Here is a 15175-nt window from a genome sequence, read left to right on the forward strand (position 1 = left end):
GACTTTGCATCCAAGAACACAATCCATGTCACCTCAAATCTTTCATAGAGAAGGAATGACTTCCAGTCGTGTCTTTTGCTGCAAATCGCTGTCATTATGAATGTCCTTTTGGTTCTAAGTCCAAGTCATATGACAAACAGGGGTCGAGAGGCATGGTTTGCATGACTCTGATGTAACATGAAAGTAGACCCTTGCGATTGGACACAAGGGAGCGGTTTCAGCTCTCAGACAGGTGCTAACAACAAATCCATGTGGTATTGTTAATAAAAGGCCATTGAAGGGCTACTGGGAGTGAGGATCCTGGCAGGACATGGGTCACTGACTTTCCAAACATGCAGTTTTTGCCCACTGGTCTTGTGGTTATGATCCCAGTGCCACTGGGAAATGCTAAAAGCATACTCTACGCCACGCCAAAAAGTTATTTAAAGGTGCTCTGGCCAGTGGTACTGTGAAGGTTTCAGAGCGGCATCTTGAAAATCAACCAATTTATGTTAAAGGATAGCTCAGCTAAAAATGAAAATACTGTCATCAGTTACTCGCTCTCATGTTGTTCCAAACCCGTAAGACTTCCGTTCATCTTCGAAACACAAATGAAGGTATTTTTAAGAAATCTGAGAGATTTGAGAGAGTCCATGTAATCAAAACTTCAAAAAGTTCATAAAGTGATTGTAATGAGATTGCAAAAGTAAATCCATATGAGTTGAGCAGTCTAGTCTTCTGAAGAGATCCGAGTGCTTCATATGATGAACACGTTTGTATTCATATATAAACACTGATCAACACAAAATAGAGCAGATCAAACATGCTTATGGGAAATGCAAAAAAACCTCAGTGGTTCTTGAGGAAACTCGAATGTTTTTGTGTGACATGCGAGAACAAACCGCATTGGTTCTTGCTGAAAGCCAAAAACGTGTTTGTGTGACACATAACAAATTGGTTCTTACATGTCAAGCAAGAACGGTGAAGCTTCCGTTTACCACATTTTATGACCTCTAAGTTTGTGCTGATCAATGTTTCAATAAAAACTAAATTACTCTTCCAAGCTTTATAATGGCAGTGAATGTTGGTCGAAGTTTTAAAGCAAAAGTATACATGCATCCATCCATCATAAAGAGTGCTCCAGATGACTCCAGGGGGTTAATAAACGCCTTCTGAACCATATTTACAACTTTATAATCTCTAGCTTCTGCTAACTGTCATGCGCAGGATGACAGACTTTTCATTTTTGGATAAACTAGCCCTTTAAATGTGAGTGCAGGATATTTTTCTCAGTAAGAGTTCAATCATTTGTTGTTGACAGTTGTTGCGCATGCTACTCATCCTAACCAAACAGATCTCCCTGCACACTCTGGGAATGAAACTTATAACAATTTAACTGGAGTGGATAAATAATGGCCAATGATCCCATTACACAGCAAGGGTCCCTGCATTCCAGAACAGAAGCAGCATTTCCATGTGCAGGTTGGGCTCTATGGGGAAGCTCTGAAAGGCGTTGCATTGCCAGGCGAGCAGAAAGGAACACCAGGAAACTCAAATTAAAGAGCTCCGACAAATCACTGGAAGTCACATGCAAGAGTACGTGATTTACATCTTGCAGTTTCAAAACATTGTGAAGTTCTCTGGATAATCTCTGCTATTGAGATGTGCTGCCAAAACCACTGCTATGTTCGATGGCATTCCCATATTTAGGAATATCGTCTTTAAAAGGGTGACCTAACAGTCCTGACCTTTGGGCCTTGTTCACCCCAGAGATGAATATGCAACAATTTAAAAAGACACTCAAGAACATTTTAAACTGCATGCTATATAATATGTGTATGAACTAAGAGCATTTTCTTTAATAGCATTTCTGGCTCAACTGACATCAAAATAACATGGTCCTCATCTTTTGAGGTTTGTTGTGACAGAGACAGCCATTCAGCTCTTAACCAACCACACAAGGACTCGACCGTGACTCATCAATAATGAGAAGAGGCTAGCAGTCAAGTGTAAAGCTTACCAACCATAGGTACAGAGAAAACAATCTGAGAGCTGCAAGTTGTAAAAAAACAGACATCTCGGAAAGACTGACAGCCCTTCAAAATATAATAAAGCTCATAACCTCATTGAAAAAACAAACAAACAAAAAACCTCAGTTATAAAATGTTTTACATCGCATTTAAGCAATTTTAATTATTAAATTGTTTTTAAACACAGAAGACATACACCATGGTTCAAAAGTTTAGGGTCAATAAGATTTTTTAAAGAAATTTGTATTTTTATTCAGCAAGGACGCAATAAATTGATTAAAAAAGTGACAGTAAAGACATTTATAGTATCACGATTTCCACCAAAAATTTAAACATTGATAATAATAATAAATGTTTCTACAGCATCAAACCAGCATGACACTGAAGACTGGAGTAATGATGATGAAAATTCAGCTTTGCATCACAGGAATTAATTTTATTTTAAAATATATTAAAATAGAAGACAGTTATTTTAAATTGTAATACTATTTCACAATTTCACTGCTTTTAGAGTTTTTTGGATTAACTAAACAGCACTGGTGAGCATAAGAGACTTCAAATCATTAAAAAAAAATCTTACAGACTCCAAACTTTTGGACGGTAGTGTAACCAACCCCATAATGACACTGAACAAATGTTTGCATTTCAGGTTTATTCACCACAAGCTATAAATGAAAAATTGCATAACATATAATATTTAAACAGCAATTTACACAGAAAAAGAGCCTTTGGGGGCTGTAACTGAAATATGGGCCACTTGGCACTGCTTTTTTGACGTATATTCTCCAAACAAGTAATACCAATAACATTTTCTCATACCATAAGCAATTTGTGGAAAACCGCTGTGAGAAAAGTATCATTTAACTAAACAAAAATGCCATCATAGCCAGACAAGCTTATCATTGTTCAGGGCCTTTGATCAAAAGCGAACTATCACACAAGTAAATAAATAATTAAACCGAAAAGAATGGATATGTGTTTAACAGTATACTAGTGCTCTGTGAATGAGACAGACCTCTCCAGACCTCGTCAAACCTGTGGTCTCTTCTTCTCTTCTACCAGTGATCACTTCACAAATCTCCCACTGGGACGCTCTGGCTCTGGGTATATGGTGCGGAACGTGAGGTTTATGCGAGGCCCACGGTCATGGTACTCCTTTGCCACCTGGTGCTATTTAAAAAGCATTAATAATGTTAGTACCACACTCACAACAAGGCAATGCAACCATTGGACAAAGTTAAAAGAGGTTAATCAGACTCCAGCTGGCCTTGGCGTCTGCCTCGAAAGACAGCGGTGATGCATGATGTGTATTAAATAATTCAAACATACGATTACACATTGTGTCATGTATATTTGTACAGAAAGATCATAAAAAATATAGCTTCACTAAGCAAAAGCGGTATGTTTACATACACAATTACAATGTTGAATTGGTGTCCCCTGTTATATTTTTGACCCAGAACGACCCTTTGACAGTTGTGTAACAGCTTTTTAATCTTATAAATATTTTGTGCACATTTTAAAGGCACCTGCGAACAGCTATACATGTGGGTTTAGTTAGCTTTATTTTGACAGGTCAATGTGAGTTATGTCAACCTAATAAGATCATCTGAAAGCTTTTTGGCGCAATGCGGGAGTGACCTTTCTTAAACCGTTTTCAGATGTCGCCATAAAATGTTCTTGACCTTTCTCCGTTCTTTGTGCCTCACCAAAGGCCTACGGTTTGTCTTGGAGTCGGAATCCAAAAACAACTCAAACAGAACAAATATAACTTCCAGCAGGTTTTTGAAATGAAATTACAAAAGTGCAAAAAATTGCTAAATATCCCTGTTAAACGAATATACAAAAATGCACAAAAAACGTTAAATGGAATTTACAAGAATGCACAGAAGGTAAACAAACCCATTTGAACAAAATTACAAACATGCACATAAATGAAAAAAAGTTTAATAAAATAAAATACTGTAAAAATAACCAGTTAAATGAAACTACAAAATGTAAACAAAAAAATTAAATAATTTAAATTAATTAACAAAATGCAAAATAAGCCTGTTAAATTATAAAAATGTACGAAAATGTAAAAGAAAATTTAAAAGAAATGTAAAAAAATAACTTTTAAATTAAATTATAAAATGTGAAATAACCTGTTTAATGAAATGAAAAAAAAAGTACAAAAATTTTAAAATTGTTAAGCAAAATTAAAAAAATGTCAAAAATTAAAAAAAACAAACAAACAAAAAAACATTTAATCACGGCAGATTGTTAATTTTGTGAATAAAGTTCATAAGTCATCATAGCACTACCAAATGATTCTATTATTTTACGACTGTAAGTCAATACTATCATATTTAACAGAGGTGTGTTTGCGGTGAAAATAAAGAGTGACTATAATGACTTAATTTAAATGAAAAGCATTGCTATTTTACAGCATTAAGCAACCAGTCAAGCTATATTACAAGTACGTAGTGAATAAGATGCACATTTCTGCTCTGATATCATGCTTTGTGAATTCTCCCCATTGTGTGTAGTATTACAAGTGCACTTGTGCAGAGTCTTTCTTGGAAACACTGTCAACGCTTCAGTTTGCTGTAAAGAAACACGTTCGCTTTCCCCCTTCTGTTACACATCAGCAGAAAACAGCGTTTGCACTTAACGCTCTCTGGATGGCGAACAGTGTGACCGTTCCAGATCATCTCTACCACATGTGACTCGAGCCAAAACAAAGGAACACCATCTCCAGCCCTCCACATCGATTTAGCCATTTTCAGCCTTTCTTCACAGTCTGGCTTATCATCAGCGTTCAGAAGAGTGTTATTAACCGCTCACATTAGACTAAACAAGAGCTCCTGCCAGTTCTCAGTGAGTCACCCTGAATCTTGAACATACACACAGTGTAAAAGTTCTTGCGAAAAGGCTAAAATTAGTTTGAGAAGGATTGTTAGATTTACTGATAAACATCATTTTACACTCTTCAAAATACCAGTGAAATCTTGTATTTGCTTTTTCCGCTGCCATCTGAGCTTGTGTTGAAACTTAGCATGGTTTGCCTATTCTGTTGTAATAACCAAAATCATAGTGACTGCAAACACTTTCTTCAGCACAGTTAAAAGTGACATACCTGCCAGTCCGTCTGCGTACAGCCGTCCATGAGCAGGAGGGTCCCGTGGGTCAACGGGATGCGTATGCGCTCCACATAGGTGTAGTCTCCTTTGTCTTGCTGAAACACATACACAGAATCTACCCTGACCTCTATTTCAACTTCTATTCATTTTTTAAACAGGCTTAAGCAGACGCAACATTTAGCCACCTGTTGGAAAACAAGCTCTAAAGAATGTTTTACTAATATTTTTTCGCTTCAAACCAAAAAGAAGACACTTCATGAAAACATGAACAGTGTAGGCAGAGTTCAGAAGAAAATGCAGCCTTGTTAATTCTAAGGGATAAAAAGGTTGAAATGACTCACTTATAACAGCCAGAAACTTTCATTAACATCATCAAGCTTCTGGTAAAAGTATTAACATTTGGCATTTTAAAACTAGGGATGCGCTGATATTAAAACTCGAAAAGTCAATAATGATTTTCATGTTATGGCCAAAAACTGGATAAATGGCAGACATTAATATTTTTTAATAAATTAAAACTGAAATAATTTGCTACAATAGAATTAATATCATTATCAGATATATGTTAAACATCCGATCATATTAAATTAAATATCCAAACATTACATTTAAAAGTTATTAAATTATTAGGATTTTTAAAGATTAATTTTACTAGAAATATATTAAATTAAATATCCAATATTGACAGATATCTATAAATAAAAAATAAAACAATTAATAAATGCCAGACATTAAACCTTTTAATAAATTAAAACTCAAATAAAATGCTACACTAGAATTAAATTAAATTAAATATCCAATGTATAATAAATATCTGATTATATTAAAATAAATATCCCAACATTACATTTAAAAGTTATTAAATTACTAGTGTTTTTAAAGATTAATTTTACTAGAAATATATTCAATTGAATATTCAATATTGACAAATATTGATTAAAAAAACTAGCATAATTGGCAGACATTAAACTATTTAATAAATTAAAATTAAATGCTATAATAGAATTAAATTTAATTAAATATCCCCTATACATTAAATATCCGATTATATTAAATTAAACATCTGAACATTACATTTAAAAGTTATTATTAGCGTTTTAAAAGATTTAGTTCACTAGAAATATATTAAATTAAATATGGACAGATATCGATAAATTAAAAATTAAAAATATTAGTAATACAAATTAAAAATTAGCAAAATAAGAAATATTACCACTGGAATATTTCATTGAAAAATAAATAAATTATAATAATTATATTTAACAGCACTGTGAAATTACAAGACTAATATCTTCATTTCTGAATTGTCAAATGTTAAACCATTGGGTTTTTAGCATATAACCACAGGAAGCACTTAAAGCTTCTCTTCTGTTGACAACAGCTGCCAACCATAATCTGCACACTGGTTCTATTATTATTAATCGCAGCTCTAAGATACTGTGCACCCAGACACTAGAATTCCCCTCATTTAAACCATAGCATGAAATTGGCAGACTCACAGGAAGTGGCTGCTTTCGGAGACTGAACACTCTAGTGTCGCCCAGACTCAGAGAGGCGATGACAGGCTGGGGTCCTAATGACGGCTCGCTGTCACTGTGCCAGCCAATGCTGTCTTTACCGTCCCGGTACAGGTTACACAGCAATGAGTTAAACGTGTGGCCGCTCTTCTCCTCGACAGCCAGACGTAAAGTGGCGAGAACTGGATGCCACTGTAATAAGAGAAAAACATGGAAAAACATGCTTCACTTTACACACTGACAGAAGTCATTTGCCATATGCAATATTGATATACCTGAGCATTGGCCTGCATAGTGGAGCGAGAATATGTATATGGCAGCTCTCCATACCAACAAGTGAGTCTGGGTTCTTCATATGCATCACCTGAAGTGCAAAACATATTGAATATGAAGCATGTTCAGCTATATGTGCTTTCAATACTGCTTAGCATCTATTGGGGTTTAAAAGATAATTACAGGGATGGTTCAGCCAAAAATGAAAAATTAACCTAATGGCAAATGGATTTAGCATGTTGCTATGTGGTTTCTAGGCTGTTCTGGATGGTTACTATCCCTACCTCAAACAGATTTTATTCACCTGTCTTATAATCCTCATATTTCAAAATGCTTAAAAACGAATAGCACATCTCTCCTCAACAAACCTATACTAAGTACTCTATCGCATACGTTGTCAGTGTCGTGCGCTTGCTTAGACCTTTGTTGTGATAAACAGTAAAGTGTGTTCAAGCGCTAGCAAAAGACGGTGTACAGAAATACCCTTTGAGAGAAGCAGTTAAATCAGCGGAAGTTAAAAGCAGATCGTAAGTGTATTTATTTGTTGTCTCATTAGTGTTTTAGGGCAGTTGTCGTTGCTAGGAAACGCTTGTTTGTTTACTGTGTTGAGACGTGCTACGTTTGGTCTCGTACTCTATCGCATACGTTGTCAGTGTCGTGCGCTTGCTTAGACCTTTGTTGTGATAAACAGTAAAGTGTGTTCAGCTTAATTAGACTTCCGTTTTATCTGACGGGTATAAAAAAAAAAAGGTTAGTATACCGCGGCAGTGGTCGCGGGCAGCCCTCCTGTTAAGCCTCTCCTCGTGTGAAGACCGAAGAGAGTAAAGACCATCGACTCTACCGTGCGACTCCACCGGGCAGGGACACCGGCAAGGGATATAAGTATTGTTTTGATTAATCCTTTTTTCCTTCTACTTGTTTCACTTCTGTTTCAGTTTGTATAACTAATTCTTACTATGTGTTTCCAGATCCCTACTATCACTACCACTCGCGCAAACCACGCATCACACAATGTAGGCAGCGCAATCCTAACAACCTGCACACTCTGCCTATGTCTGCTAATACACTATCTTTTTCTATTGGTCTCTGGAATTGACAGTCTGCTGTAAACAAAGCCGATTTCATTACTTCTATTATAAGTCATTCAAAGTTAAATCTCATGGCCCTGACAGAGACCTGGATCAAACCAGAGGACACTGCTACACCTGCAACCCTCTCCAATAATTTCTCCTTTTCCCACTCCCCCCGTTTGACTGGAAGAGGTGGAGGTACTGGTCTGCTCATCTCTAATGATTGGAAATTTAATCCTTTACCATCTTTGGGTATCAACAGTTCCTTTGAATCTCATTCCGTTACTGTTACCTACCCTCTTAAAATACATTTTGTAGTTGTCTATCGACCCCCAGGACCACTAGGTAACTTTTTGGATGAATTAGATGTGCTGCTCTCAACCTTTCTTGAGGATGGTACTCCCCTAGTTATGCTTGGAGATTTCAACATCCACCTAGATAAACCTCTATCTTCTGACTTCCACACTCTGCTTGCCTCTTTTGATCTCAACCGAGTGTCAACTACTGCTACTCACAAATCAGGCAACCAACTGGACCTTATTTACACACGACACTGCTCCCACTGATCATGTACTGGTTACTCCACTGCACACCTCGGATCACTTCCTCCTCACTCTTAACCTCAACATGGTTCCTGACACATCATTTACCCCTCCACATGTCATCTTTCGACGTAACCTACACTCACTCTCACCCTCCCTGCTATCTTCGCTTCCTTCCCCTAAACTGTTAGCATCTTTTGATGCTAACAGTGCTACTGATACTTTCTGCTCCACTCTTACATCTTGTTTAGACACTGTTTGCCCCTTGTCTTCCAGGCCAGCCCGTACCACTCCTACAGCCCCTTGGTTATCTGATGTTCTACACGAACACCGTTCTAAGCTTAGAGCTGCTGAAAGGTTGTGGCGCAAATCCAAAAATACTACTGACCTTAATGTATATCAGTCACTCCTCTCTTCCTTTTCTGCTAATGTCTCCACTGCTAAAAAGACATACTACCATAACAAAAATTAACAATTCGTCTAACTCTCGCATGCTTTTTAAAACATTTTCCTCACTTCTTTGTCCTCCTCCTCCCCATCCTGCTTCATCTCTAATAGCTGACGACTTTGCCACGTTTTTCATTAATAAAATTAAAAACATCAGTGCACAATTTTCCACACCACAATCCATCAAGCACATCTCACAAACAAACATACACTCATTCACATCCTTCTCTTCACTCTCTGAGGCAGAAGTCTCCAAACTCATCCTTTCTAATCATCCTACTACTTGTCCACTTGATCCTATTCCATCTCATCTCCTTCAAGCCATTTCTCCTGCAGTTGTACCTGCACTCACTCACATCATTAACACATCCCTTCATACAGGTGTTTTCCCCTCATCATTTAGACAGGCTCGTATAACTCCACTCCTTAAAAAACCCACCCTCAACCCATCCCTTTTAGAGAACTACAGACCAGTTTCCCTTCTTCCTTTCATTGCAAAAACACTTGAAAGAGCTGTATTCAACCAAGTCTCTACCTTTCTCACACAGAACAACCTCCTTGACAGCAACCAATCTGGCTTCAGAAGTGGACATTCAACTGAGACTGCCTTGCTCTCAGTTGTTGAAGCCCTAAGATTGGCAAGAGCGGAATCCAAATCTTCAATACTTATCTTGCTTGATCTATCTGCTGCTTTTGACACGGTTAATCACCAGATCCTCCTGTCAACCCTACTGACAAAGGGCATCTCAGGAACCGCACTCCAGTGGGTTTGAGGCTAACTATCAGATAGGTCCTTCAAAGTATCTTGGAGAGGTGAGGTGTCCAAGTCGCAACATCTAACTACTGGGGTGCCTCAGGGCTCAGTTCTTGGACCACTTCTCTTCTCTGTCTACATGGCATCATTAGGTTCTGTCATTCAGAAACATGGCTTTTCATACCATTGCTATGCTGATGACACTCAACTCTACCTCTCATTCCATCCTGATGATCCATCGGTAGCTGCTCGCATCTCAGCTTGTCTAACAGACATTTCTCGCTGAATGAAGGACCATCACCTTCAATTCAACCTTGCCAAGACAGAACTGCTTGTGGTTCCACCAAAACCCATCGTTTCATCACAATTTCACCATCAAGTTAGGCACATCAACCATAACTCCTTTAAAAACAGCCAGAAACCCTTGGAGTTATGATTGATGATCAGCTAACTTTCTCAGACCACATTGCTAAAAACTGTCCGTTCCTGCAGATTTGCTTTATTCAACATTAAGAAGATCAGGCCCTTTCTTTCCGAACATGCTGCACAACTCCTTGTTCAAGCTCTTGTTCTGTCCAGGCTAGACTATTGCAACGCTCTCTTGACAGGTCTTCCAGCCAGTTCTATCAAGCCTTTACAATTAATCCAGAACGCGGCAGCAAGATTAATTTTTAATGAGCCGAAAAGAATACACGTCACACCTCTATTTATCAATTTGCACTGGCTACCAATAGCTGCTCGCATAAAATTCAAGGCATTGATGTTTGCATACAAAATCACCACTGGCTCTGCACCCCTTTACCTAAATTCATTACTTCAGACTTATGTGCCCTCTAGAAGCTGCGTTCTGCAAGTGAACATCGCTTGATTGTGCCATCCCAAAGAAGCACAAAGTCACTTTTACGGACTTTTAAATTAAATGTTCCCTCCTGGTGGAATGACCTGCCCAACTCAATCCGAGCAGCTGACAGTCCTTAGCCATCTTTAAGAATCGGCTTAAAACACATCTCTTCCATCTTTATTTGACCCTCTAACTTTTTCACTCACTTATCTAATTCTATATTAAAAAAAAAAAAAAAAAAATTAACTACCTTTTTTAATCTTTTTGTATTCTATCTATTTTCTTTTCATTTATTATACAATTATAAAAAAAGACCTCTAACACTAGCTTGCTCTATTCTTTTTTCTATTCTATCTGTTTTCTTTTTATTTATTATATTATTTAAAAGCCCTTGCTACGTATACTGTGTTTAGGCTAACTGAGACTTGTTATAGCACTTATATATCATTGCTCTTTTGTTGTTTTTGATTGCTTCCATTGTCCTCATTTGTAAGTCGCTTTGGATAAAAGCGTCTGCTAAATGACTAAATGTAAATGTAAATGTAACAAACCGCCTTTATCTTCAGCAAACCAAATAAGGGCTGAAAGCCTGTGGAACCAGAACCTATTTGTCAAAACGATCTTAATCAGTCACAGTCAAACGTGAACTGCTCTTGGTCCAAAGCAAATGTTTAAACATTTGGTATATTTGGGACTTTTTCAAATGATGTCGGTCCCGGAGAAGGTAAACAGATGAGGGAACAGGGAGGCAGTGGCATTCCTGCCAATTTACTGATGAAGAAGGACTGGAAAATGTGAGTCATTCTGTGGGAAGAGCACTTCGTGAACGTGTGAGTGGGACAGACGCAAAATGTCATCATGTGTGCGCTAAAACATGCTTATTTTGATTCTTCTGTTTTGGTTTTCTCACATTAGCACCAAGGCTCAACATATGCTCATTATACTACTGGAAAATAATATTGTCGCTGCTTCTTCAATTAACATCTTTAAAATAAGCAACTTAATTTAATTGTTTTCTCCACTTATATAAGTTTACTTCATTTGTGTTGGGACTGTGGTGAAGAAAAACACCCCATGTTATGATGCTTTTTTAACCCTATAAAGCCTACTGTATCATATTTGATATCTGAATATGATTCAGTCTTTACTGAAAAAAAAAAAAAACATGCAGTACATAATCCACTTCATCTGATTGATAGTTTATACCTTTTCATCAAGTAAAAGGCCTTCTAGTGTAATCGTAATAATACCTCCCTTCAGTTTCACGTGTCATTTTGCTGTGAAATCTCTACTAATTTTTATGACGTAAACATAAGAATAACTTTTATATTGTAAGGAATATTTCAAGACAAACCCATACTAGTCTGAAGCAACTTTAACTTGATTATCCATACATTAACTTTTAGGAAATTCTTGTTAAAATGTGAATATCAAATATGATACATCAGGCTCTTGAGAAACGTCAGCTCTCAATCATAATTGTATTGCATTGGATTATATATTTTGCCACCACAATGAAAACTATAAAGCTTTGATCACAGAATGGAGCATTTAAATATCATCTTACTAAGACATATTATTGGAAGATACAACTGAGTGACAACTGATATTTATATGATATTTTAGGTAAGTAGTCTGTTATAGTGTTATAAAGATCTCATTGATTTACATTACAAGCCATCAAAATTTCATCAGATTTTTTGGTCATATAAATATAGAAATATCAGCAACTGCACTGAATTGTGTATTATAAGATTGATATATCAAATATGATACAAAGCACACCAAAAAAATTATATGATATATAGTATTTGTATGATTATTATTTTCTATGTCAGGCTAAGGGTTAATTTCAGACATAATCTCCAGTTCACTAAGAGGTTAAAACACTATTTTTTCCCCTCAGTTTGCAGTAACTCAACATGCAACCTACCCATCATCCTATAATTGGTCTTTTGTGACCATGGCAGTTCAGCGAGCAGCTTGCTAAACATCCAGTCAGCCTCCTCCTGCTGTAGAAACCCCGGTATGAGTCTCAGTCTGGACAGAAAAACAGTGAACAATTACTTTAATGCGGTAAATGTTCTTTTGAAGGTTATTTTTTATTTTAGGTCACTTTCAATCGGGGTGTTCTTACCTGGACACTCCAGTAGGCCCTTGACTAATCTCATAGTCACCGGCATTTCTGAGAAAGAGAAGAAAACAACACATTGGATATACATGGTGTGTCACTCAACAGACAGTTTTATTGCTTAAAAGTCACTCACTCGATCAATTTCTCTGCAGGAATCTCTCTGATGGGCTAAAAAAAAAAAATAATAGGATAAATTGAAGACTACTCTCCTGTCCAAAAAACAAAACAAACAAAACAGCTTATCATAGTTAGATAATGGCGCTTACATCCGCTGGCTGATGGAACTCAAATGATCGTGGTCCATATTTCCATGAACCTGATACTGACTGGACATCTTGAGCTGAAACATTAAATGCAAATACTCTTAATTAAATGAGCCACTTGGAATTCACACTAATCACTGTAACAAAATTAAGAGAGGCAGAAAACAATACACTGATACACTGTTCTACACATATATTGTTTGTTTTCCCCTGAAGGCTATTTATAAGAAAAATATAATAATAAAAAGGCATGTAATTTAGTTTTATATGACTTTTCAAACTGTCTCTGACTCTTATTATTTAAACAATCATTTAATCTAAATAGAGTTTCCGATACTTTTTAAGATTTTATGAATTTACATGACTTTTCAACTCTTTCATTACTGCATAAAGATTTTTGGAAAATCATTTAATAATTGAATATAAAAATTCCGAAAAATAATAATTTCCTTAGTAACTTCATTCAAATAGAAAAGCATGTAATTGATAAAGTTTCTATGACGTTTCTACAACTTTCCAGTCGTTCATTACTTCTACTATTAAAATTATTTAATTATTTACAGTAAAAATCTAAATAAAACCATTTATTTACTCATTCCGTGACTTTTTTTTCAAAATTGAAAAATTACTTTTGCAAATTATTTTCTATGACTGTAAAAACATTGTTATTCAGGTCAGGACTAAGTTGTGGAATCTTAAACAGATGTTAAAGGGATACTCCACCCCAAAATGAAAATTTTGTCATTAATCACTTCCAAACCCTTAAAAGCTCCGTTTGTCTTCGGAACACAATTTAAGATATTTTGGATGAAAACCGGGAGGCCTGTGACTGTCCCATAGACTGTCAAGTTAAATAACAGTGTCAAGGTAAATAAAAGGTATGAAAGCCGTCGTCAGAATACGCAGCATGCGGTGATATGGAGAGACACAGAGGAGACCGTTGACAAAGGAATTATTAAATAAAGTCGTTATTTTTGTTTTCTTCACTTACAAAAAGTGTTCCCATCGCTTCATGTAACCCAGATTGCACGTCTGATGGCAGATGGAGTATTCTGACAACGACTTTAATACCTTTTATGGACCTTGACACTGTTATTTACTTGGCAGTCTATGGGACAGTCACAGGCCTCCCGGTTTTCACCCAAAATATCTTAAATTGTGTTCCGAAGACAAACAAAGCTTTTACAGGTTTGGAACGACAGGGGGGTAAGTGATTAATGACAAAATTTTCATTTTGGTCTAGAGTATCCCTTTTAATATGTAAACATATGACAACAAACATATTATTTTTATTATTTATTTATTAATTTAGTGACATCTTTATCGTTTGCAGTAGAAGTGTTTTATAGTAAAACTCTTGTACAGTTGGCGTACCGGTTGGCTGTTGTGGTTTGTGAAGAGGTTTGGCCCAGGAGCCCTGGACCCTCGCTCGCTGCCTTTTATCACTCATCAAAGCTTAAAACTTATCTGACAAGACAAAACATATGAAGTCAGTAGCCTTTAATAGCTTAGAAGGACAAATGTATTTTTTTACGTTTTACAAATGACTACAGAAGGACTTTGCTGCCATCTTCAGGTAATTTTAGCATATCACTCAGTAAAGGATAGTGCTTATATTTCATTCTGGAATATGACTAGAGGTCAGTTTCTAAAACCAATCTTTCCAAAAACGTATATGAGCACAGAGAACCATATTATAAAATGCATCATTTTTTTTTATGTAAATAGAGTTATGAGATCTAGTTTGCACACTTCCCAGAATGAGACACTGTTTTTACGTTTTCAATCAACTTTTAATAACCTGACAGCGTTGTGACAAAAATTAGCAACTTAAGCAGTACTTACACACAATAGTTTCGAGGCGATGTATCTCATTTTGCAAAGCGTTGAACATTTGTTTAATAGAAACACAATCAGTTCTGGTGTTCGGCGAAACGTGTCCGTGTCCCTGCAATGACCGGCGAAAATACTTCCTACGGAGACGATATTCTTCTGTAAATACACTGCTATGTGAATATGAATATGTATATAATGTGCATCAAATATGTGTACAATACAAATATGATATTGTGTATTTGTTTAAGATGAACTAGACATAAGACTACTTCTAGTAGTTTTCCAGTATTACAACTTGAATTATTTAAAAACTATTTAGAATAGTTTAATCTTTAGAATTATAGCAACCTAATTACTATGAATTTAA

General features: G+C 36.3%; 1 protein-coding gene across 2 annotated transcripts; it reads right to left on the reverse strand.

Annotated features, from left to right (window-relative positions):
* Positions 1–2644: 2644 nt before the first annotated feature.
* LOC109060569 (alpha-ketoglutarate-dependent dioxygenase alkB homolog 3-like) lies at positions 2645–15000 on the reverse strand. 2 transcript variants are annotated; one of them, XM_042752950.1, is made up of 10 exons: positions 14818–14962; positions 14347–14439; positions 12976–13049; positions 12843–12877; positions 12713–12760; positions 12509–12615; positions 6924–7012; positions 6631–6840; positions 5128–5226; positions 2645–3179 (listed from the first exon to the last, which is right to left on the reverse strand). In XM_042752950.1, the coding sequence occupies exons 2-10, from the start codon at positions 14420–14422 to the stop codon at positions 3075–3077; spliced, it is 843 nt and encodes a 280-aa protein (XP_042608884.1). In that variant the 5' UTR covers positions 14423–14439; positions 14818–14962; the 3' UTR covers positions 2645–3074. The 2 variants fall into 2 exon arrangements, with proteins under 2 accessions (XP_042608884.1, XP_042608885.1); XM_042752951.1 differs by lacking the exon at positions 14347–14439 and having other exon boundaries at positions 14818–15000.
* Positions 15001–15175: the final 175 nt, after the last annotated feature.

Source organism: Cyprinus carpio, chromosome B25 (genome assembly GCF_018340385.1).
Source record: "Cyprinus carpio isolate SPL01 chromosome B25, ASM1834038v1, whole genome shotgun sequence".
Classification (NCBI taxonomy): Eukaryota; Metazoa; Chordata; class Actinopteri; order Cypriniformes; family Cyprinidae; genus Cyprinus; species Cyprinus carpio.